Source organism: Calypte anna, chromosome 1, assembly GCF_003957555.1.
Source record: "Calypte anna isolate BGI_N300 chromosome 1, bCalAnn1_v1.p, whole genome shotgun sequence".
Lineage (NCBI taxonomy): Eukaryota > Metazoa > Chordata > Aves > Apodiformes > Trochilidae > Calypte > Calypte anna.
This window is the reverse complement of record NC_044244.1, coordinates 177524705-177550071: the sequence shown is the minus strand read 5'-3', so window position 1 is coordinate 177550071 and position 25367 is coordinate 177524705. Positions and strand designations below refer to the sequence as shown.

The 25367-nt window shown below is 42.3% G+C and overlaps 1 protein-coding gene across 4 annotated transcripts in view; it reads left to right on the top strand.

Moving 5' to 3' along the window:
- Nucleotides 1-7970: 7970 nt before the first annotated feature.
- Nucleotides 7971-25367, top strand: part of PAN3 (poly(A) specific ribonuclease subunit PAN3) — a 73383-nt gene continuing 55986 nt past the window's right edge. For 2 of the 4 annotated variants that reach the window (XM_030466094.1, XM_030466087.1), the window contains exons 1-3: nt 7971-8403; nt 13842-13982; nt 20729-20850. In XM_030466094.1, the coding sequence (XP_030321954.1) occupies nt 7971-8403; nt 13842-13982; nt 20729-20850 (696 nt within the window). Of the gene's footprint in view, nt 8404-13841; nt 13983-20728; nt 20851-25367 lie in introns of those variants that run through there. The other 2 variants (XM_030466112.1, XM_030466104.1) reach the window with 2 other exon arrangements.

Here is a 25367-nt window from a genome sequence, read left to right as displayed (position 1 = left end):
TCACAACAACGCATGAGAAGATACAGATGCAATGCTCTATTTCACTCTACCAAGGTCTCTGATACACAGATTATTTACCTGGGAAGCTGCAGAAACATTGTTTACAGTGATGAGGTCAAGCTAACATTAACACCAGGAAACATGTTTACATAGAATCATAGAATCATAGAATCCTTGGGGTTGGAAGGGACCTCGAAAGATCATCTAGTCCAACCCCCCCTGCCAGAGCAGGGCCACCTAGAGCACTTCACATAGGAACATGTCCAGGCGGGTTTTGAATGTCTCCAGTGAAGGAGACTCCACAACCTCCCTGGGCAGCCTGTTCCAGGGCTCTGTCACCCTTACAGTAAAAAATTTTTTTCGAATATTCAACTTGAACCTCCTATGCTCCAATTTACACCCATTACCCCTTGTCCTATCACTGGTCACCACTGAGAAAAGCCTAACTCCATCTCCCTGACACTCACCCCTTATATATTTGAAAACATTGATGAGGTCACCCCTCAGTCTCCTTTTCTCCAGACTAAAGAGACCCAGCTCCCTCAGCCTTTCCTCATAAGGGAGATGTTCCACTCCCTTAATGATCTTAGTAGCTCTGCGCTGGACTCTTTCAAGCACTTCCCTGTCCTTCTTGAACTGAGGGGCCCAGAACTGGACACAATACTCCAGGTGCGGCCTCACCAATGCAGAATAGAGGGGGAGGAGAACCTCTCTTGACCTACTAACCACACCCTTTCTAATGCACCCCAGGATGCCATTGGCCTTCTTGGCCACAAGGGCACATTGCTGGCTCATGGTCATCCTCTTGTCTACCAGGACCCCCAGGTCTCTTTCACCTACACTGCTCTCCAGCAGGTCAGCCCCCAACCTATACTGGGACATCGTGTTGTTCTTCCCCAAATGCAAAACTCTACACTTCCCCTTGTTGAATTTCATCATGTTTCTCTCTGCCCAACTCTCCAGCCTAAAAATTGGTACATTTAAATACATTTTGCCTAAAGCATGAAATATACCAGGTGCAGCGTGAGCAAAATCCAGGATGGGCTGGGAGAGATGAGGGTAATGAGAGAAGAGCATCCCCAAAAGAGAAAAGAAAGGTGGGGCAGAGAATAAAACATGTGGCTGAAAATTAATGGATGAGAAGCCGAAGGAGAAAGGAAGGAAAGATGCGAAGGGATGCAAGGGGAGACTGGGAAACGGAGAACAAGCAGCTCTACCAAGCTGAAGGGGCAGGCTCAAAATAAATAAATAAATATCCAAATGAAGTTTACGTGACACCATGGGAATACCCTGCAATCTGTGGTCACAGGCTGAGGGGGTTTCCTGAGCTGGGTGAGTTCTTGCCCTGCTGACAACAGAGAACCTGTTGTGGTCACCTCCGAGCGCCCAGGGGCTGCCACCTAGAGGGGGAGTGGGTTTGCAGTGTGGAATTATGTTTCCTGCACTGTCTGCAGGAAGGCTCAAACAAAGCTACAGCTGCTCTGAAGTAGTTTTGCAGATGACTTGTCTAGGGGATAGAAATAAAGGTCTCCAGGCTCGCCCTCAGATGTCAGTCTGTCTGCCCTCAGCCTGTCCTTATCCACTGTCTCTGCCAGATGTAGCACTGCAGGACCTGCCACCTCATTGCCTCCTGGTCACTGGCACTGAACTAGCTGGCCTGTGGCTGAAGTTGTTTGCCCCAGCAAGGTCCCCTGGTTTGTCCCAGGACAGGACACCACAGAGGTACAGGCAGATTTCTCCAGCTTTCACAGCTGTGTGCTGCAGCCCCTAGGTAGAAAGGGGATCCAGTTCTAAGAGGTAAGATGGATTACATCTTCCAGGATACACTGGGAGGTTTTTAGGATTCATTCAGCTGTTATATTTTTACTTGGTATATATTTTCACTAAGCAACCATTCTGCAATTGTACAGAACCTGGATGAAAAGAATCTCTAAGTGAATAAATTCAACATCTGTAAGGTGTTCTCAGAAACCTGCCAGAGGTGATATCTTTTTAAATTATTACTATTGATATCTGGTAAATAGTTTCTTTTGCATTAGAGAAGATTAAATAAAAACGTAGATAAATCAGACATATCATGTGTAAAAGAAGCCATAGAAAACATACCAGATTCAGTATTCATACCAAATTCCCATTGCAGGGGCAATGGGAAACATGGCATTGAGGTCAGCATTGTCAGGGAAAATGAGTGCATGACCTCTAACAAAGCTGTGCTCTGGTGCTGAAGATGAGTTTGTATGTGATGGCAGTGCAAAGGAAGGAGTTGTAATGATCTGTAAACTAGGTAGGTATGTATTTGCAAGGATGCAAAAAATAGGAAAGGAAGCAAAGGATTCCACAGGTCTTAGAGAAATCATTGCAAAAAGAAAAATGCCATGTTGGCAACAAGCTTTCCTGGCTAGCAGGTTGCATGGTTTTTTTTCCCTTCAGCCTTCACTAGTTCATGGTACCAGCACAGATGATCTTGGAAGACATCTCTGGAAATTGCCTTTACAGCCCATGCTCAAAGCACAATCAGCTAGCACAGCTTGACCCAGACTAGCACGGTTTTAAGTACCTCCAGTGATGGAGGCTCCACAATTTTCCAGGTTATCTATTCAGTACTCAGCCATCTTCACTGTAAAAAACATTTCCTGATGTTCAGAGGGAATCTCCCATCTTTCAGCTTTTGCCTATTGCCTCTGGTCCTGTCACTGGGTAGCAAGAGTAAAGAGTCTGGCTTACTCATCACATACCTAAACACACCAAGCCTTCTCTTCTCAAGGATGAACACTCCCAGCCCTTTCACCCCCTCCTTATGTCTTGGATACCCAAATCCCTTATCAAATTCATGGCTCTTCACTGGACTCTCTCAATTAAATCCATGTCTTTCTTCTGCTTCTTTGTATTCCTCTCAATAAAACACCTACAATACAATTTTTGCTCTCAGAAACCAGTGTGCAGGCAGTTTGTGCTTCTGTTCTGAAACTACAAAAAATCTACCCCAGTCATTTACTGCTTGTTTTCACCTTAAAAGCTTCCATGAAGGGTGCCTTCATATCTACTGGATGAAGACAAAATAAATATACAAAATCTGGCACATTAAATTATTCCCAAAGGTGTTGGACTAGGGCTGGAAGAGGCTCAGCAAATGTATTGTACACATGTACATGGCAGTAATGCACTCTTCTGAGGGAGTAGGGTTTTTTTTTTCACTCCCCCTGTGGAGAATGGCTTCAGTTGCCAAGTCCTTTATCCAAGTTATGTCACATCATGGTTGGCCTTCACTGCAACAGCTAGATAAAGCCAGCTCCAGTGGGAGCAGCCACATGGTAAATACTCTCTTGCTAAACCATATGACTGAATTACCAGGGCAGTGAAAACAGACTTACATTTTAGCACTTGTACAAATATGAACTCTAGCCTAGGGCTAGACCTCCCCCATACATTATTAACATAGGTGTTAGCATACATTATTAACGTAGGTGTTAGCAGGAGCACTTCAGGGTGAACTCCTGACTTGCTACTTGATTTGAATTCAAAACTTCACTGAGATGGAATGAATTTCTTTTTGCATGTGAATGGGAGTCTGGTTAGGACCAACACTTGATATCTTCCAGATACTCTTAGTAAAGACAACCACCTAGTTAGGGACCCATGGGGATTATCACAGCAGGTTAGTCAATTCAGTCCAATATCCTGACTGCTGTATTAGTCATTCTCAAACACTTCAAAGGAAGATTAAAAAAAAAACACAACTAATTCTGTAAAATAATCTCCTCAAGAGTGGCAATTTCCTTTAGATTTCAGACAGCATGTCTGGTGTGTGATGTATAGTGTGTATCCTAAACTATTAGGCTTTATTACTCTTCCTTCAAAAAATATAATAACAAATTATAAATTCATGTCTAATATTAGACTCTGATCATGCTTATATTTTTGCAAATCTTGCAAAAAGATATCAAAATCTTGCAAAAAGTATATCTTAATGCTATCTTATAATGATAGATTTTTAAAGTTAAATTCAGACTACGTAAAAACTTTTTAGAAGCATTTCCTTTGTTCTGTTTCAATGATATTAAGCATGGTCACTTTTGTATCTAGAGATATCTCTTAATAGACCAATTGGTATGGTTGAAAAAAACCAGAGTCCAGCCACTACTTTTTACAATTGCTTGGTTGGTTTAACACGATTCCTATTCAAAAAACTTTTCTTGCCTATGCTTTAGAATAATAATTGCAAGTACAATAACTCTATCCCTCAAAAAGTATTGTTATTCATTTGCATTATCTAATGTCAGCCTGCACGTAAGGATCTGCTCCCAAGATTCACTAAACATGTTAATTTCGGATCAACACAAAGACAAACTCACTCTCAATAGCACACATGGCTTTCTCAACACTGGTTTGAATGTTAGGGGAGAGCTTTTTGGCACTTGCAGCCTGATTTGGCTGAAGAAAAGAGCTCTTGGCAGGGTTTTCCTTCCCAAGGATTTCCTTTCTTCTTTGCCCCGCCTCCCCTCGCTTCCCCAAACATCTCCCCACACCACCCCGGCCCCTCTTATTTTTCATTTCATAATGTTTAGTTCTGCCTTTCTGTCAGAGCTCACAAAACCTCTGTCACTTGGTTATGGCTGCATGTGTGCATACAGGAGTATTTCTCCGTTTCTGGGTCAAAAAGCACACCAGTTATGACTTAACTACAAAGTGGGACAAGACCCAGGGGTATCTCTCGCTTTCTCCTCCATCTTGCTCCCTGGATCTCATGCAAAGTAAATCTGGGTATGTGCCTTGAAGAGGAGTGGCAGTACTCTCCATATAGGTGCCAGGGGGCCTGTTCAGTCAACGGGGGACCTAATTTTGTGGAGAAAAAAAAGAAAAAAGAGATAATATTATCAACAACTACTCTACAGGAATGCCCAGTAAATCTCTGTGCACTATGCAAGACAGCAGACCAAATTCAGACAGCAAATGGTCAGCAGGACTGCTCAGCACCCTGGCTGACCATCAGGAACATGTAATAAGAATAAAATTTTAGAGGGCAACACACAGTTATGATTAATTAGAAAGTGTCAGGCTCCCACACAGACACTCAGTAGCTGCAGGTCAGTCTTCAGGACAAATCTTTATATATATTTAACAGAAATGAAGAGACAGGAGATGTGAGAGCTTGCCAGTCACAAAAAAGAGGCTCATGCCTCTGAAACCTCTTCTTATTTTGGTCCCTGCTCTTCTCCAAGAGAATGTGGAAAAGATAAGGAACGCTCCTAAGCTGATTGGATGCTCAGTGGCTCAAGTACAGCACTTACACCAACTTTGGTGGGGGAGAACCCAAACATCCTTGGCACCATATCAAGTGTCTCATTGCTACCTGGGCACTCTGGCTGGCAGGATCATGAACTACACCACCCAGCCCGCTACCTCTGCTCTCCCTGCATCCAATGAGAGTGTTTTCAACCTGAGCTACAGCACGGAGACAGAATAAATCTGGGTCATGTATACACAAGCCCATTTGTATCCTTGCTCCTAACCTCACTGTTTATATGTAATGTTAGACATACACATGGATCAGCAAAAGAGCTGTGGGAAAAGAAGATTCACAAGGTTGAAAACACAGGCTAGAGTACACTTCAGTGATGGGAGTGGTTACACCATGGAAGTGTTTGCTTGGATGAATTCATGTTCAACCAGTTTACCCAGAAACAGTATTTCCCTATGTGTATCATAAAATCTCTTGTAAGATAACCTGATACCAGTAAATCCACAACATTAAAGCTCTGAGCAAAAGATCCACAGAGCCTGGGAAAGCCCTGGGTGAAAGCTGAGATTTTTCTTCTCCGTGTATTAACATCTTTCTGCAGCCTCTTCCAACCTCCTCACATGCCTGTATTACTTGTCCACTCAGTTCGACCTTTCTGGAAGGCATTTTTTTCCAAGGAAAACCTTCCTGGAATAAGGGGTGATAGACCTCTGATAACCAGACTTCAGTAGAAGGTGATACTGGGTTCATCCCCTGACATCTGGTGTTATCTCAACGCACAATCTCCTATCTCCCACTCCCCCCTATGAACCCACCCACCCCAAGGGGCCCAACTGCCCAAGACCTCTGCCCTGTGCTGGCATCTTCCCAGATCACAGATGAGGATAAAGAGCGAGGAAACCATGCATTCCCCATCTCTCCTTTTCCCCACTCCAGCAGATAAGGGAAATCTCACCCATGAGTACCTCTGTGTATCTACCACAGCTCACAGCATGAGAAGCCCTTGATTTTACTCCTGAGAGGTATAACAGGGGGCTGAATGATACACACCTGAATGTAACTGTGGGCAACTCAGCAAAAGCAGAGATCAGACTGCCTCTGATCTGTGAACTAAACCAGTTTTGGTTATCTAGGAAGGCACAAGTTGGGACTTAAACATTTCCCACGGCTGAGGCAGTTCTGAGGTCTCTCTTCCCTGTGGAGTCTGTCTTTCTACCCTTTTTCCTTCTTTTCTAAGCTCGCAGGAACATAGAAGCTGTGACCTCTTTGCCATACAGTTGAAAGGAAGCAAAAGGGTGAAAATTGTTTGGTGAATGACACAGACATGATAGTGTTCTAACAGGCTAGAACTGGAACCCTGGTCTCCAGTTTCCCACCCAACTTTTGTTTTTTTTTCAAAGCAACTACCTTTTTTCCTCAGCTGGTTTGTATCCTTGCAGAAACTATTCTTATGACCGCAAAAATGGTGATCTTGAAATTTCAGTTTAAGGCACGCTGCTTCTTGAGGTCTTTAAAAGACTTTACCTGAGGAAAAGATTTTGATTTGTTCCAACATGACATTTAAAAGCTCAGCTCATTATTTTTTTAAATTTCTTTTAGCACAAACTGTCAAAGCACCTTGGAGGCAGGCCCTGATTTTCATTTTTAATAAGAGAAGATTACAATAGACAAAAAGCAATCTTAATTCAACAGTAAATGTTTTTCTTACCAAAACAACGTCAAGTGCACTTCAACATGTGACAATTTTATCCATTACATATTCACCATTCCAGTGTTTGCACCGCAAGCCACGCCAACGATTTGACTGCGGAAAATAACTCCCGGAGTAGTTTAGCGAGTAATTCACGGAAAATCCACACATCGAAATTCTCCGTGCTCAAGGGAGAACACTCTGAGCATCCCCTCAAAACCGGCCAGCCCACCGATTGGACTCCTGGAAGAGGGTGAATCCCTCAGGCTGCCCACCCGTTGTGCCAGCGGGCATGGAAAAGCGAACCGGCTGCGGTCCCTTGTTCCGCAGGAGGGGCAGATATTTGACTTTCCTGGCGGAAAAACCTTGCGACCCTGCCGGGACCGCCGGTACCCTGACCCGTACCGGGCAGGAGGCAGCACGGGAGGCAGGCGACACCGGCCCTGGGCTCTGCCTTGTGCTGGCCCGACAGCAGCCCGGGGATCCCCTACCCATGCCCGTTGCCCCTTCACACCGGCGGTACCACCTGCAGGCCGCGGCCCATCGAACGGCTGCCCGGTGCCGCGCGGGGCGCTTAACGACCCCCCGCGATAGCCCAGCCGGACAGCGGGCTCGCCCCGCCCCGGCTCCCACTCTTCCTCGCCCCGCCGGACCGCCTTGACCGCCTGAGGCGCCGCGGTTCCCGCCCGCACCCCGTCCCGTTCCGGCCCCGTCCCGTCCCGCGGGCAGCCCCGCTTGCCCCGGAGGCCGGCGGTGCTTCCCAGCATGCCCCGCGCCGGCGCAGGCGCGCCCGTGCGGCCGCTCAGGAAGAGGAAAATGGCATAAACAACCCCGAGCGCCGGGACCACTGAGGAGGCGCCGCCGCCCCCGCCGCGGGCCGCGCGGCCCCTTTAAGAGGCGCGGAGTCGCCCCCTCCTCCCCCTTCCGGAGCCGGAGCCCGGGGTGACGGCGGTTCCCGCGCCCCTTCCCCCTCCCCGCCCCCTCCCTCCCGCCCTCCTTCCCCATGGTGCCGACCCCGGCGGCGGCGGCGGGGCGGTTGCCATGAACAGCAGCGGCCTGCCCTGCTCGTCGCCGTCGCCGGTGGTGGGGCCGCCGCCGGCGGCGGTGGGGGTCGGCGTGGCGGGGCCGGCGGCCGGCGGGGCGGGGGCCGGCTGCGGCGGCGGCGGCGCCGTGAAGCTGAAGTTCTGCCGTTACTACGCCAAGGACAAGACCTGCTTCTACGGCGAGGAGTGCCAGTTCCTGCATGAGGAGCCCGGCGCCGCCCCCGCCGGCCCGGGGCCCGCCGCCCCCCTCGGCGGGCTCCCGCTCGGCATCCCCCCGTCCGCCGCCGCCGCCGCCGGGCCTGGCTATCCGCCGCACGGGGCTGGCTCGGGCCCGGCGGCGGCGGCGGTGGTGGGGCCTAAGAAAGCCGAGTTGGGGGCGGGAGGCGGAGGCGGCGGCAGCGGCGGGGGGCTGGATGGCCCGCGGCTTGCGAGTGAGTGCGGCGGGGCGGCCCGGGGGTGGGGTGGGGCGGGGGCGCTGCCGGGAGCGGGGCGGCGGGCGGTGCGTTGTTCCTGCTCCCCGACACGCTGTGGTGCTACCGGAAACAAATAACAACAGCCATGGTGGTGGCGGGGGTCCCCGGGACGCCCGGTCGGCCTTTCCGCCCCGCTGCCTTGGCCCCGGGTTCGGCCGGTGTTGGGCGCCGCGGTGATCCGGGCGGGCGGGACGAGGATGTGCTGGCTCTCCTGAGGCGCCTAGGCGGGACCCGGCCGGTGCTGACGGGAAGGAGCGGGCAGATGTGTTTCGGAAGGCACCCTCCCCGGCCCCCGGCTGGCTTCGGGGGTACCGGGCAGCTTGCCATCGGTCACTTCAGCGCTGGGCTGAGTGCAGGGTCACCGAACCTCCCTTCCCACGGCCAGGCTGGAGGTGGAGGGTGGTAGTGAGGAGGCAGCGCTCTCCAGAGTGGTACCCTTGGATGGGCTCATCCAAACAACCGATGCCGAGTTTCAGCTCTTGAAAGTTTTAAATGGTTCTGCTGATATATTGCGCTTTATAAAAATTCTTAATAGCTATAGAGAGATGTCTGCGTTATCTGCTGCTGTGAACAGAAATTGCTTCTAAGGCTTTTTTTTGCAAGACTGCTTCAGCCTTTGTATGCAGTCCCTTCTCAGATGGTGAGAGTTCAGGTTGCCTGTGTGCCATGCAGGGTGGGTGGCGTTGCTGTTTCTGTCGACTGTGCATCTTCCTAACGTGCAGTCTGATAGCTAGGTGGTGTTTGCAGTAACCTCATTTTAATAAACATTCGTTTTGTAGGTAAAGCAGCACTTGGCAGCTAGGCAGAGGTGCTCCTTCAGAAAAGTCATGGCTCTTTAAATGAATATATTAAGCTTGGTTGCATTATTGATTTCTGCCATAAACCTGCTATTTGTTTACATAAAAAGACTCAACTGCTAAATGGTCACAGCCGTATTTGTTTTTGAAATTAAGATGCAACCATGCTGAACATCCTGTATGTAGGTTTTTAGTGTGTGATCTGTGTTTCAGGAACCTGCGGCTGCTATTTTGTCAAGTGTGGTGAGCTTGTGCCTCTGAGCAGCATTATCTCTGTAGCTGATAGCTTGTCAGTGTCATACATTATTACAGCATTGTCATGACTGAGCTTTCAGGAGCCTACAATATAAAATTGCTTAATGCTTTCTATTGAAAGACACTATTTTCAGGTTTAGATTATTTTGTAAACTTCACTTGTTTAAGCTGCAGTCTTTCTTGCCTTTCATATTATTTTTTTTACAGGTAGAAATGCCTTGGAGACATTCAGCAGTGATAAGTCAGTCTTTGTTCATTTTTATTTTGGACACTTTGTCCCTGTGCCAAGAAAATCGCTAAAAGTCTTTTAAACTAGAAGGTTCATTCTTGGGGAGAGGGTGCATAGTTTAGCCTGGGGGGTACAAGCTCCTATATGAAGGCTATTATAAGAAAGTGTTCCAAAATTTGCCCAATGTACAGAAAATACCTTCAATTTGTGTATGCTTAGGGGTTGATGCTGCTGAGCAGTTATTTGAAAAACTTGCTTCTACTGAATGTGTCAGAGGTTTAAACCCACACAGAGCTCTTTCCTATTGCACTATTGTGAGGACTGAAGGCACCAAGAATGATCAAATCCACTCTGGTGTTATTGGTGATTACCTGCCTGGAAAGCCACCTCACTAGAAGTTAGAGGAGGTAGAAGCTTGGATTGGCAGATGATGTTCTTACAGATGGGAGACTTAACTAGAAAGAGTAAGAAAAAGAGGGAAAGAGAAATGAAAGTTGAAAAGCCAGGAAGTGGGGCCAGCTTAACTTCTAAGCTTCCCTGCCTCAGTATACATTTGTGAAACAAATAAGACAAATAGTTGTTCAGAATCTGAACTCAGATCTGTACAGGTACAGACAAGGTAATATCTGAAGTAATTTCCTTGCTGATGACCTGTGTTTTTAGTAGTGTGATTTCAAAGTGGATGGAATGAAAGTTTTATTTCTATGGATGTAGGAAGTAATACACAAAGTTGTATTAAATAATAAAGTTCTGAGGTTAAGAACATGGAATGGGCAAAAATCACCTGCCTGTACAGTCTTGCTGTCTGTCTTCCTGAAGTCAAAAGTATTTGGTAGTCTTCAGTAACATGGCTGTAGATGCCACCTTCTCTTCCTCCTTTCTCACTGGACCTCAGCCTCATTCAGTCCACAGAGAAGATAATACTCATTGACTAATTAACTGTGTAGTCCTATTTATTGTTAAAAGTGGGTCATAGCCTCATTCTAACATACGTTTTACTCTAATCCTGCTTTGAGTACAGGATTATTAATTTACTTATAGGTTTTTCTGTGGTAATCACAAAGGCTCCCCAAATACAGATTTGTTTCCACAACATAGGCGATAGGAACACTGAGTGCTAAGGAGAAGATAAACAGTGAAAATAGAAGATACACTCCAGAGCAAAGTATTTCAGTATGAGGACGTGAAGTGGAATATGAGTAGGTGACACCCTTAGAGCAAACCCAGAGAAGTTTCTCTCGCAGTGTGTGGTTAAGCTATTCTGTGCTGTAGATGTTTTGGATACTAACATCTGTCAGGGATTCCAAAAGTGTATGTTCTTGGAATAAAATTCTACTTGAGATGATTAAATGTGAAAAAATCATCTCTGAATCACGCTCATCTTCCCCTACATATGGCTGTGTGCCTGCTGGGAAATCCTGCTTTATCCTTGTCCTGTGCTTACGCTTTTGTCCACATATCCGCTGCAGTCCAATGTCAGAGATGAGGTAGTAGGCTAAATGTGGCTTTGTCCTGACTGTGTGGCTTTCTGTGTTCTTGGGAAAGGAGGCTGACCGTGTTGATGAGCTCTGGCTGCTCTCAGAAGCTAGCACTTCTGTCCCTGCCCCTAAACTCCTTGACATTTGGAGCACATGTGTTCAAAGCACCATTCTTACTTCTTCCCCTGGAGCTGTGAGTGTTCAGCCTTCTGTGTGGTTCACCATCCAAATATAAGGTGGCCAGCTGACTGCCTACAAAATAGGCAACATAGTTGGTATTACTGGTCTTAGGTTTTATTTATATTAAGAAGATTATCCTTTTCACATAGCAGCTCTGTGGAGAAAAAAAAAGAAAGTTCTCTCTGGGTTTATTATCTGCCAAAATCTGTGTATAGTGTGTTTCTAATAGATGTGTGTCCCACCTGTGAGGCTGGTGAGCAGCAGTACTTAATCTGAGAAGGCTGTAGAAGAAGTGGAGGTGGGGAATGACTGTTGCTTGGCATTTAGGAGAAAAGGTAGGATTGGCCAGTAGAATTCTAAGAAACAGTCCTAGAAAGGATGGGTAGGGGACATAATAGCATGAAAAATTCCTCTTCTATCTGATCTCTGTTTTCTCTGGCTTGTTCCAGCTTCTGTAGGAAGCAAACTGGCAGCCTGCTTTTGCTGCCTGCTGCTGGCTCATCCTGTGGGCACTGTCCCTTCTTGATGCTGTGTGAGGGAGTGTCTAGAGTAAGATAGTTATTGTGGTATTAAAATGTACTGTGTCTGTACATTAAGTTGAAAAATAAAAGTTGCATGGGCAACTGCTGTTGTATTCGTTAGCTTCTGAATAGCTAAACAGATGTAATCTTCTGCACGTACAGCTCAGGTATTAATAGATAAGCACTGAGGTATGGATACTTTTTTGCCATAAAAGTACTTTTGACATAGAAGTACATAAAAGTACAGTGCTCACTCTGTCCTCTTGTCTTTGATTCCTGTAAATATGACCAAAATATGAGGTGCTGAGGTAGGAGTTTCACCTGGACTCATTGATAGCATCAGTGGGTGGGTGCTGCTGTCCACAGAGCTGCCGGCAGAGGAGCTACCTGTGGCAGGACTGCCCAACATCCCCATGCAGAGGTCAGCTCACCCTCTCCTCATGAGTTATATTCATCTAGTTCTCTACCAGAAAGCCTTTCTCAAAATCCTTTTAGGAAATATGTAGTTGAAATACAGGCCTGTGTTTCTGCTAGGTGAACAGATCTTGTTACCAGCCCATGAGAAGGTGGAAAGGGGCAAACCTTGTGTTAGCATAATAAAAGTGCCATGGCTGTTTTTCCACCCAGCCACCCACATATTATATTTCTGGTCATAGCAGTAGTGTATATGTCCATAAATATACAAGGCTTGGAGTGAAAAGACTGAAAAGACATCTGCATATTTTCTGCTTTTTAAAAGGTGTTTAAGTCTTTTCCACTCTGTTCCCTTTTTAAACAAAAGGAAGCAGTGGATGTAGAGAAAAAGGAAAGGTAAGCTATTCAGCAAAACAGATTGTAAAGGTAATCTGTTGTATTGCACTTAATGCGATGAAGCAATGGTCAAGATTATTCTTAACTTTGGTATTTTTCTTTGGTAGCACAGCACAAAGTATTTAGGAACAATCAGTTATCTCAAACTTTTAAATATAAAGATAGTTGCCATATGTGACAATACTGGTTACTTCTTTCCTGAGTTTGTTTCTTCTTTTACTTGTATACAGAAAATAGATGTTATAATTGGGATGTATGGTTGAGAATTCTTTTTCCAAATCTCTTTGTACTTTTTGCAGGTGATGCTGTATTAGTTGCTGTATACCTTAGTTTCCTTTTTAGAGAGAGGTTTCCTCTCTTAATTTTCCTGATGCCTTTTCCAGGAGTTGGTAGATCATACCATTTTCATCTTGTTGTGCTCTATTTTTAAGAAATGGGGAGACAATTCTGAGAATTGAAGAGGCATTTGGGGCATTTGGAGACAGTGACAGCTGAGAATTGAAGAGTAAAAGCAATAACCAGTGAGAGATGCATGGGAGAAGATGGAAATAACTGATTCTATTTAATCACTTTTTCTCTCATATGTCAACTCTAGAAACTGGAAAATTAGGCATGGATTTTCTTTCCACTTTTATGTGTTTCATGTGGAAATGAAATGGGGAGGGAATTTGTTGGGGGGAGCTAAGGAAAAAGTAAGGGAAGGGAAAATGTCTCAGTCTGTAAATTTCTATGGGATTTTGAGGGGCAGTTTTAGCATCTGAAACTTTTAAAATCTGCATTATTAATGGACTTTGAAAGTTATTGGATCTGTTTATATACTTTGTGCATTTTCCATATTGCATAGGAAATCATTCAGCATCCAGATATTCCACAGAAATCACAGGTACTGATAATTATTTGTTTCTGGTAGTACTCACTCTGTCTTGAAGAATGTAAAGAAAGCACTATTACTATTGCAATTGTTTTTCTGCTTCAAAGGCAAAGATTTAAAAAGGAGTAGGACAGTTGTGTTATGTGAGCAACTCCATATGTTGTAATAATTTGAAGTTTTTATAATGTTTGCAAGATACAGAGAATCCCCATTTAGTTTCTATCTAGCAGGTATTAGATAACTGATTTTTTGTAGGTATCACTGTAGGAGTGGGCCTTCAGGAAGGATTTGAATACCCAGAAAATAGTGACCTTGGGGACCAGCTCAGAAAGAGTTCCATGAGTAAGGAACCACATAGAAGCAAATTTAGACTGCTGCGGGCAAAGTGGACAAATGGTAAGTGAGGGTGGGGGGATAAACACAGGCAGAAACACTTCTGTAGAACCTCAAAAGCAGAAAAAAAAATATTGGTCATGAGGCAGCTGATGAAAAAGGGTTTCAGTGGAGGGATTTAGATAGTAAGCTGATGTGGCTGATGTTTTCCTGATCTATTGCTTTCTAGTGAAGATGTAATGCATTGCCCTGCCAGAAAAATGGATGTGTATTGGAGATGAGCTGGAGTAGATCACACCCTGTGTGTGTGTGTGTTTGTTCCAAAAGTCTTTCAAGAATTGCAAAAGTTCCAATTATGTAATTGTTTTTTGATGTTTGAAGATATTTGTCCTTAGAACTTGTATGCTTTTGCCTCCTAACAGCCTTTTACACTTTTTCATCCTTCAATTTGAGAATAGATATTTATAAACAAAGTGCAGCTGTCCAGTGTATGTCTCCTCTTTTGTGTAAGTTATTAGGTTGGTTATGTGATGTGTGCAGTTCTTCTAGTCTGTGGGTAGTCTTCCTCAGCTTCAGTTGCTTTAATGCTGATGAAACTGGCAGGAAAAGAGGTCCTTACATTCTGTCCCACTGATATGAAAAATGTCCTAACGTTCTGTCCAGGTTATTTGTACAAATTTCATACAACCATTTACATTTAAAAAAAACCCAAAAACCAACAGTTGAGTTCTAGGTACAGGGAGGCTATTGAAACCCAAAAGTTTAAGTATATATATGCTTTAAAAGTGTTAATGCATTTTGTTGAATAATTTGATGGAATATTTTAGGAATTGTGAAAGCTTTTGGAGAGGGTTAGCTTTGAAAGCTATAATACTAGGTAATTGCATTACTTTGAATTGCTGTTTCTGATAACAGAGTAGTTCTGATGACTCCTTTGAAAAAGTATCACTTTTAATTTGCATTATCACTGTGTTTTTGGACTTAGTCCATGAGGAGGAGTCCTACTGCTCTAGACTCTGTACTGACATTTTTGCAGAGCTAAAGGATGGCACCTATCCTTTTTTCAGCATTTATCAGATGCTTCTATGATATGCAAGATAAAAAAAAAAAGAAAAAAGAAAAAAAGACAGCTTAGTCATGTAATATTATAGTAAAGATTGCTGTTTTCCTTTGCTTGTCCATGAATATCTCCTTGCCTAGTGGGAGTGTTTGTAAATAAGGCAGCATTTCCCAAACTGTTTTACTTCCTGTCTGCCTTTCAGCCACCTTGGTTCCTTTGTGCTGTCTGCCCTCCAACTGCACTCTCCTAACCCAGGCCTGTACTTTTATTTTTGCTCCCTATGGCTGGGGGTGTAGTTCACTTTCTTTGTCCATTGCTTCTATTTCGGTAATACGTAAGAGAGACAAAAACACTTGAGAATCCACTTTACCCAGCAAGTTGCAACTGTAGTAGCACTGTAGAGAAAGCACCTCTGGGGTGCACATACTAAAATGTATAATGCTTGTGAACTGTTACAGGGTTGTACAAGTGAGGGTAACACCTCAAGCACATAATTATTTCCTTATACAAATGTGTCAGTATGAAACAAAGTAGGACAAGCATAAGCTCCTCTTGACACCCTGGTTCTTCTCCGACTAGAAGGACACAAGTCTTAAATGACTTGCCATAGATAGGCTTTGTATAACAGCTCGTCTCAATATTAGGATAGCTGTCTCTGTGTAAAATTCCACTGGAGTTATGGCACTTTGGTTTTTACTGCTTTATATCTACCTGAGATAACCTCCTTTGTATACACATAAACCTATGATGATTCAGTTTCCAAGGTGTGTTGAGGTGAAGTGTCTGCAGTGTAGTAAAGCTAGAAGTTTAACTCGGGATTACCCCCATATATAAAGTCTTATCTCAGCATAAAAATAATTATAGTACCTCTTTTAAAGCAGTGATAATAGCAAAATTATTTATTTCAATTTGTATTTTACTCCTTCACCAGAAATCTCTAAATTGTTGTTTTGAAAAATGTCAAAAAAAAATGTTCTGGTCTTACTTTAGCTCCTTCTTTTTTTGAGCAATATATCGTGGTACTGTAAGGATCCTTTTTATAATAAGATAATTTTCTGAAATGATCAGTGCTGATACTGAGCTCATAAAACAAACAGTATCAGATGTTACAGAATTTGTTTACTGATTTGAAAAATGCCAGAATGGAAATATCAGAACCTTCGTCTTTTCAGGTAGTGTAACTATTAGTATTCAGATAGGGCTGGTGTTAGACAAGGCACAAACAAAATGCAGTGATTCTTCTGAAGCATGTGTGGTGAGTTCATCACAGTAGTACTCAAGCACTTAAGCTGTTACGAGATCCTTTGTTTCCTCTAAAATGTCTTTGTAATAAGTAAGGCAGAAGTAACTGGGTTTTTTCTCTTTGGTGCCTGCATCTGATGGGAAGCCTACTTTCTGCTAAAATTATGTGGGAGAAGAATTATATAAGAAGATATTTATTTTTAATTGCAGCTGTCACATTAAGCTGCAATGTTACTCAGCAAGCAAAAAAAAAAAAAGTGTGTATGAAAAGTAGGAAATGTCTTCTTAATTTCTCTAGACATTTTATTTCATTTTATTCCAGAATTACCAGGGTGTAACTTCTGGCTTTAATATTGATTACATATGTGCTTATGTAACGTGTTATCATTTTTTTTTCCCTACTGGGTTTGTAGTTGTTCCCTTGCACAGACATCTTCTCTTCTCAGACCTGCCTAGTCAACCTTTCTAATTTTCTAAGGAAGAGGCTGTTGAAAATGTAAATATCAATGCATGTTCAGTACAGTTACAAAATTACAAAAATAGCCAGTTCAAGACTTCCCTACAATTATTGTCTAAAATTACCTAAAATTCTAATCAATGCTTTTAAAGAGAAAAGACACAAAACCTCAGAGGAAGTTTTCTGTTTAACATTTTAATAGCACTGTGTAGAGTTTTAGGAAGTGTGTGTTTGCAGTCATTATGTAGGAAAGATCTGAGCAGACCAGTTAAATGCAAAGTCTGATTATAAGGGAGAAAATGTATGAAATGTATGAAAATATAAATTTCTTAAAGACTAAAATCTTCTGTCTCTTTCCAGTGTGGGTTTGGTTTTTTTGTTTGTTCATTTGTTTTAATACCATAAAGCTTGTGTGGAGAAGGGTGCCTACTTCTGAAGGCTGCCTTCTATGGATTGCTTGTGATAAATTACTTTTTTTTTTTCATACTCTGAACTACTTTGGTCTTCCAGAAGCAAGTGAGAATTTATGATTAGCCACATGTTTGACAGAAGAAGGATAAAAGCCTTCTACTTGTCATGGAGAAGGCCAGGTGCCAAATACAGTAGAACTTCTTTGGCTGTTTAGGTATTTGCTGGGCTTTAATTACTGTAATAGCTGAATGTCCCTTCCTTGAACAGAAATGGACTACATAGTGAAAACTCCCTTCATTCCATAGGCAATGAAGCATTCTTTTTTTTTTTTTCTTTTTTGGAAGCTGCATCTTTTCTGTTTGTCTTAAAGGGAAGTTGGTTTGAGGAAGCTGGTGCTGAGTTTTCTTTGGAAGGCAATAGCTGCATTTACCACTTCTAGAGCATTCTGTTCTAAATATGAGCTGCTACCAAGAAATCTACCCTCTCTTCCAGTGAGCTTGATTCTGATGGTTTTCTTCTGATTCTTCCTGTGTAATGTTTTCTTGTGGTCTTGGTCCCTCAGCTAGAGATGTGTTTCTAGATAGTTTGGAAGAGGACAACAAAAAGCCTCGTAGTTGAAAGCCCTCTTGAAATGGGGCTATGGTACCAGTAGAACTGAGTGATATGAAGGTGGCTCAGCAATGAGTGATATGAAGGTTGAGTACAGCAATTTGTAGCAAAGGCACAAGGTGGCTGATTGTTATGGCCAAGCCATTTTACTTCAGTAGGGAAACAGTCTGTAGTAACTTTTGCTATCAGTAGTGCCCACTTAGATAATGGTGTGTCAAGAGAAAGCCTAAATTGCAGCTTTAAGTGGTTTGGATAGGCTTCCACTGCAAATTCCAGCAGTAGAAAGGCAGCAGTGTTAAGGATCAACTTTGTTATACCCAGCAGTGTCCTCAGCTTTGTGCAGCTCAGGGGATTGCTGCCCACAGCCTGCTCCTGCTGGCAGCATGAGCTGCTGAGCACTGAGGATGCTTCAGGCAGATAAGGAGCAGAGCACCCAGTGCTGTGTTATGTCCAGCAAGGCTACCTGACCCGGCTCCAGGGCTTTCTTTGGATAATGGGTGACTGCAGCTGTCCCAGCTCCCTGGAGTTATTGGAGGTCAGCTCTGGGGTTTCTTCACATGCTGCTGAATGTAGCACATGCAGTTTTGCACAGTAACTGTATGTGTCCAACAGAAATAAAAGTATGTGGGTTCTCAGAGTGACTCTACTATAATGATGAGCAGTGGGAGAAACAGAAATAACTGGGTGGTTTTTAGTTCTTCAGCAGAGGCTGAAGGATTTGTAAAGCTGATGGTGTTATCTGAGGGAGTAGCTTGCCAGTTTGTTAAAACACAGATAGAATCTGGACTTTCTGACAGAAGTATAAGGTGAATTAGCAGATACACTTCTGAAATTATATAGTGCACCTTGAGATGACAGTTGTTTCTGGAAATTAAACAGCTTTTTTTGGTATTCTACAGTCAATATATAGCATAACAACTGCAGCAGTTTTGATGGTGGCTGAAATGCAGGCAGAGAAAGCTAAGTTGGAAATGTATTTTTAAAATAGATAAAAACCTGTGAACCCTGAATAATTTATGAGCACACTGGACTGAAACTACTCATGATTAAACACAGCTTTCCTATCTTTTTGTTTTCTTGTATGAGTGAGTCTTAGTATTTTTCCTGATGCCAGAAAATGATTGTGTTAAGGTGCTAGCCTTCCCAGTGTGAGTTAGGGACTGACTGTAGCAGGTAGGATGAGACAGTAATTGGTGTTACTGCAGACATCAATATTTTCCCCTGTTACAATAATTGAGCCATAAAATATATTTCCTAGACTTCTGGATGTAAATTTTCGGAATGAAGGCAAAAGAGGAACAGATGTTTAAAAGACAAAGCAAAAGAGCTTTTGTCTTGTTTAGGGAGGTAGCAAGAGGTCTTGTCATGTTCCTGTATGGCTGCTTCTTATGAAGGGGGATCTAGGGAATAGTGAGTAGAGGGAGTTTTATTTTCTCAGTCTCTCAAGTATTTTTTTCTGGTCTTAAAAGTTAGCTAATGTTGCAATTCATTAGTAATTAGCCACTTTGAAACTCCTTAGGGGTCTCTCTCGAACCTGCAGAATATACAAATTATGTTCTAGATCTGAGAGCAGTATTTTAAGAATCTTTTTTCATTTGCAAAGTTCATCTGTACTGACACTGAAGTGTAGGAGTTATTTCATCTGTCTCTACATACAGCTCTGCATTTGAGGTGCTGTTGATGGTAACCCTGGCTGGCCAGCATATACAGCTGCAGCCTCAGGGAGTGCAGCTGGGCAGTGTTTCCATCTGCCTGTAGTAGAGGTGCTGTGCTTCTGGTTATTCTTCTCTTCCAGCCCTTCCTATGATTTCATCTGGCAGTATTTCTTTTGCTGTTTCCTGTGATTGCAGGATGGAAATGGCTCACCAGGTTATATAGTCTCTTTTGGAGGGAAGAATTCCCATTCTGATTAAATTTGAGGGGTTTTAATCTGCGTTCCTTTAGCTCTGTCAAAAAGTTGCTTTTTATTTCCTTTGAGTATTAGGATCAGGAAGTTGTTTCCGCATGTCATCCACTGGCTGCGAGTCCTTCCAGAAGTTCAAGTTGGATAGTTTGGTACAGGATGTTCTTCTGAGCTGGATGTGTGCCTTCCTACCTTGGAGCTACCAATTACTCATGCCTTTTGGCTTGCAGTGGCCTGGCCATACTGATTAGTGTCCATAATTTGCTGTGGGTGTTTTTGTGGAATCTTTATTTGAACTGCAGCTTTATGCCATCTTACCTCCTATATTTTTTTTTTTGTTATGGAAGTAATATGTGCTGGAGTGTCTTGTGTTAAATTGTCACTACTTCTTGTTGTTCTCTGAAATCTCATAGTATTGAATTTATTTGTGGTTAAAGTAGTGTGTTTGTATGTCCAGGCCCTTTGTTCTAGACAGGAGATTAATTTCTTCTTCCATCCTTCACACTTGCTTTCAGTCCAAATGAGATTTTTTTTGTCCACTTTCCATAAAATTTTTGCCACATTAGGAAGTGTGAGTTAATAAAAATAGCCTTATGCTTTTAAGGAAACTTTAAAAATGTTTGTGCTTTGTGTGAATGATTTTTTGAGTTGCCTTGATACATAGAAAATGTACATTTTCTATGTGTTACTGTTTAAAACAACCAGTACATCCACTTCTAAATTCTACTTGACATGTATGTTTCCAGGATGGGTATGGTGGGTTTTTTTGTTTGTTTTATTTTTTCCTTTCTGATATCTTTACTTTCCTTGTTAGCCTTGCTGCTGTGGTACAAGCTCCTCATCATCTCTGTCAGAGCTTTTCACTTTTTTGCCTCTTTATACATTTGTGCTGTAACATCATGCTGCATTTGCTGGCATTTATAAACCTTTATAAAGTTTCATTTTTATTCCGTGCACCATTTTTAGTTGTTTTGCTGAAGAGATAGGTTTGAAATACAGTATTACCAACCTTTTCCTTTTTTATTTCTCTGCACCCCAAAAAATAACATAAAAGATAAATAGTGAATAAGCCCGCATTATAAACTATTTTTTTTTTTTCTGAAACGTTTTTCTTTTTTTCCTTTTAGTTCCCGGAATAGATGGCGGTGGTTTAGCTGATGCTAGTCTCACAGATTCCTACTTTAGCACCAGCTTCATTGGCGTTAATGGATTTGGAAATCCCGCTGAAACAAAGTATCCCATGATGCAGGTAACAGCAGTGAATTGTATCCTGTTTCAGTAGTTCTGGCTGGCATTACACCAAGGGAAAACTGTTCAAGAGGCAGGAAAAATGGAGCCTTCTGGTATGTGTTATCTTGTGGGGTATACAGAATGTATACTCACTTTAATGTTGCAAATGGAAACAAAACCATATCACTGTTTTAAAATTAGTCTGGTTTTTACTGGCATTTACCTGAGCTGTTGTGTTGGACTTTGCCACGTAGCTTAACTCTGTGCTGCTAGGTTTCTTTTTAGATTCATAGCCTATTTTGATAGCCTTTTAATAAATATATATATTTATATATACACACATATTTATAAATTGGCTTGCAAAACACTTCAAATATCTGAATACTGAAGCAAAATGTGAGCTGTCAAATCTGTAAATTATTAGGCAAAAATTTCAGAGTTTGTAAACTCAGTCTATGGTCACGTTCAGTGGTGTTGAATTCAGATTTAAGTCTTCTGAAATGCTTTCTTGTATTTAGAGTGTTCTGTACGTGTTGGCCTAGGAATTCCCATGAGGTGAAATTTATTGTGTTGGTAGTATTATGCAAAATTTACAGTAGAAGGCTGTCATATTTAAAAGCTAAATGAGTATCTACTGAGTGTGTACGTGAAGTATTAAGTACATAATAACTCCCTCAAACTGCTACGTTTTTTAAAAGCTTAAAAGATGATGGTCTCTTCCTGTACCCAAAGGTTTAACAAATCAGTTTTTGGTTAATGAAAGAGAGCACAAGTCAGTTTGCACTGAGACCTGATAGCAGTTCTCTTTTTATGTCAAGGAGACTCTACTTATGAGCTTACTTTTGATTTCAGTTGTGGTTTTATTATGGATTGAAAAATAATTCAGCAAAAGGTGGGTAAAAATTAGCTGTGTTCCTTTTTTTTTTTGCTACATGTTTTCAAGAAGGCTGGATTTTTTTCATTCAAGAGAATTGCAGCATTATAGAAGTGTTTATTACTGACAGTGATGCATGATATAAAAAGAAAAAATTTAACTCTAATCTTGAAGTGTACTATTGGAGCTGTCAGTTAGAAATTTTGGTGTCACTGAGATGATGTAATTTCTGTTCTTTTAGTTCAGTCATTATATTTTCTGTACTTAAACTGTATTCTGCAGAAGCCCTGGTATCTTTCTGAACAAAATTTTTAGTTGTAGTACTCTTTCTTCTGCAAAGCCAGTAACATGAATGCTCATAGGATTTTTAAATACTTTAGTGCCCGCAAGATTACAGTCAAGGCCTTGTGTTTCTCTTTGAGAAAAGAGGGGGAATTTCATGTGCTATTGGAGGCTAAGGAAAATTACTTCTGAAGAAGGGTTTTGTTAGAGTTGAGAAAGTTCATATAGGCATTAAACTACAACTTAAAAATATTTTTATATGGATTTTTAAATTTTCAGTCATGTAATCTAACTTCTTATGTGCATAGGTAAAGCTTGGAACATTTTTGATTGTGTGTCAGCTTCTAAATTAAGTCTATACTGACAAAGCTTAGCCACTTGGAATTGAGTTTTCTGTGTCTCATCCCTTTGGAAAGCAAGGTGAAGGGAAAATCTTAAGAGTTTTCATTTTAAACAGTGCTAATGCTTTATGGTTTGCAATGGAGACTTCAAATCTGACAGACTGATGGTTGTGTCAAGGATGTACCTTATGCACTCTGAAAATTTGCTCAGATTTTGTCACTCGATGAAACCTTTGAAAAACTGGTTTATATGGAGATTTCCTAGATCTTAGATAATTTCACAGAACTGTAGTCTGCATTGGCATGTTCCAGCTTGAGTACGTTCCTGCAGTTTCAGCTCCGGCCTGATCTCGGCCTTACCTGAACTCCAAGCAGCGATAGCTGATCTGCTGTGTTTCTCCCTTTCCTTTTCTTCCACACAGACTGAAGCAGTGTGGAAGTGGGTCTGTATTTAATAAGGAACATAGCTGCATCTCTGATAATTGGCATAAGAGGGGTGTATAAGGGAAAAGAGATGAATGCCATGGGCCTGGAGAAACTAAGTGAATAAAGAACTAGGAAATATTGAGCAAAGGGACTGAAGCAGAAAGGTGACATTAGTGGAACGCTGGTGGTGACTGGTGTTGCACAAGTGAAATACAAACTGGGACAAAGAAGCAAGCTGGCAAAATGCAAAGCTGGCATAAAGTAGGGTGAAGAAAATAACTGCATGTGCCTGTTTTTCTTCAGGTCCTTGAGTCAAAAGTACTGAAAATTGAGTGTTCTGCCATTGATGAAACATCAGAACTCTTCAGTAAAACAGCTCATTAGCCTCCCGGTTTTGCTTTTACAGATGAAAATATCAGTTCCATCTCTGAGTTAAATGCTCATCTCTGGTGGATCTGTGCAGTTCACACACAGATGCATCAATGATAGAATATGAGCAAAATTTTTCAGCTTATTTTTTAAAACTGGGAAATTGCACAAACAGACAAATAAGCACACTGCTAGAAAATATTTTTAAGATACAGCTAGATGTTAGGTGTCAAGGTTAAGTTGCCAGTGCAGCCTCGAGTTTATATATTGAGGTGTATTCCTCATAACATTCTGTAATATTTTCAGTGAGAAAATGATAAGTGGGACCTATTCAGGTTACAAGATGTGTGGTGTATGCATAATGAACATCCATTTGATAGTCAATTAGGTGCTCACCTTACAGTTCAATGCCCTACTCCTGCATACTGCTCACACCCTTCTCGTGAAGCCTGTTTGCTGGCTGTGCCCCTTCTTGTGCAGGCTGCTATTATTGTATCCAGCCTTGTGGAATGCTTTCCCTGAGAAAGTAGTCTGCATTTTATGGAGGCATGGGAAAAAAAAGGATGACAATGAAACAAATGTCCCCTGCTTCCTTTATCCCCCCTCTAAACATTGCTGGCAAGCTACAAACCACCATCTTTTGAATCAACCTGTAGAGCTGAAAGGTGGGGGAATGGTTAGTTAGTGACCAGCTACAGAAAGCTTGGTTCAAATTGCTTAACTGGCCTCAAGTAATAGAGCCCATCTCTTCTGGGTAATGCTCGTTTTCTTTTACCATGAGATAATCTTTCTGCAGTCCATGCTTCATTCACTGGATACCTTCCAATATAGTCATCAGGGATTCATTAGATGAGTCTTCATGACTATTCCTAATCAATTTATGGAATGTATTTGTCATGTACAGCAAATAAAACTGAGATTTATTGAAAAGAGTATGTGTATATTTGGGATATCATAAAACGTGGAGCCAAATTGCCTCAAGCAAAACTATACCCAAATTTGCAGTCATGTTTTTGTGTGCAGCACATTATCTGCATTATGGTGTTAAGTGAGCAGCAGAAGGAAGGTATCATGATGAACAGGAGAGGAAATGTGGTTTCTAGATCATAAGTAATATAGATGACTGGTAGTCAATGTTTCTTCAGAATGGGTATTTCTCACTTTGAGATTTCATATGTATTTGTCGAAGAATGTTGTGAGATCTAGAACATCTCACTGTGGTTAGAGTAGTGGTAAAGACAATAGCAATGCTTGGTTTGCAGTGAAGAAAGAGTAAAAATCCTTGGTACAGTTTGGAAAAGGCAGGATTTTTGAAGTGGTGCTGGCTCTAATTCGTCTTTCTTTCTTTCTTTCTGAAAAATACCTCTAACTCATCCTTCCACTTCTCATGCCTCAAAGGTCTCTGCGATTAACCAGCCTTTCATTGTCCCCCATTGCAATCTTCCCTTTTTACTCATTTCCTGTTGAGTCTTCTGTCCTCTGGTTTACATTTTCCCAGTTTTGTTTCATGTGTTGTTTCTTCCCTGAATCTGCGTGTGCTTTTAAATACTACATTAGCAATATTGGCTTCCAGCTTATCAAAGCATGCATTTTCTGTTTTCCCTTTCTCTAACTAATAACAGAGCAGGCCTGCACAACACATGGCCCACAGGCTGCATGCTGTCCTTGAAGCTGTTCTTTTTCTTTTTGGCACAATGATAGCAGCCAAGAGACAGTCAGAGGTGTGGTTCAAGAAGGAGCTCATTGCTTTTGGCTTTTCCAGCATTGAGGAGGCAGGAGGTGCCTGGCCAGGATGCCTCAGATGCTTGGCTGTTTGCTCAGTTCCTCTCCCTGTGCCACTTGGCTGGCTGGTGCCTGTGTTCCTCTGCAATTGGTGCTGCCCCTTGACTAACTAATGGCTTGATCAAAGATACAGGTGGTGTGGGAAGGAGCTTTAGCTGCATTATGTTGGGGTGGTAAAGAATATGTGAATAATCAGGGGGATTTACAGCAGGGTGAAGTAGGAGTGCCTTGATGTCAAAACTTCTAATACGATTATAGAATTGAGCAATTTGGTTGTAAGAGCATAAAAAAGTAGAAGGTGTCTTCATGTATGTTGCTTCATAGAAATCCAGCTTTTTCTTTTCATAAAGTGAGATTTATAACTGCATGGCTTCCACTGGACTGCAGGTTTTGTAGAAAGTAAGAATCACAGAATCATAGAATTGGCTGGGTTGGAAGGGACCTCAGAGATCATCGAGTCCA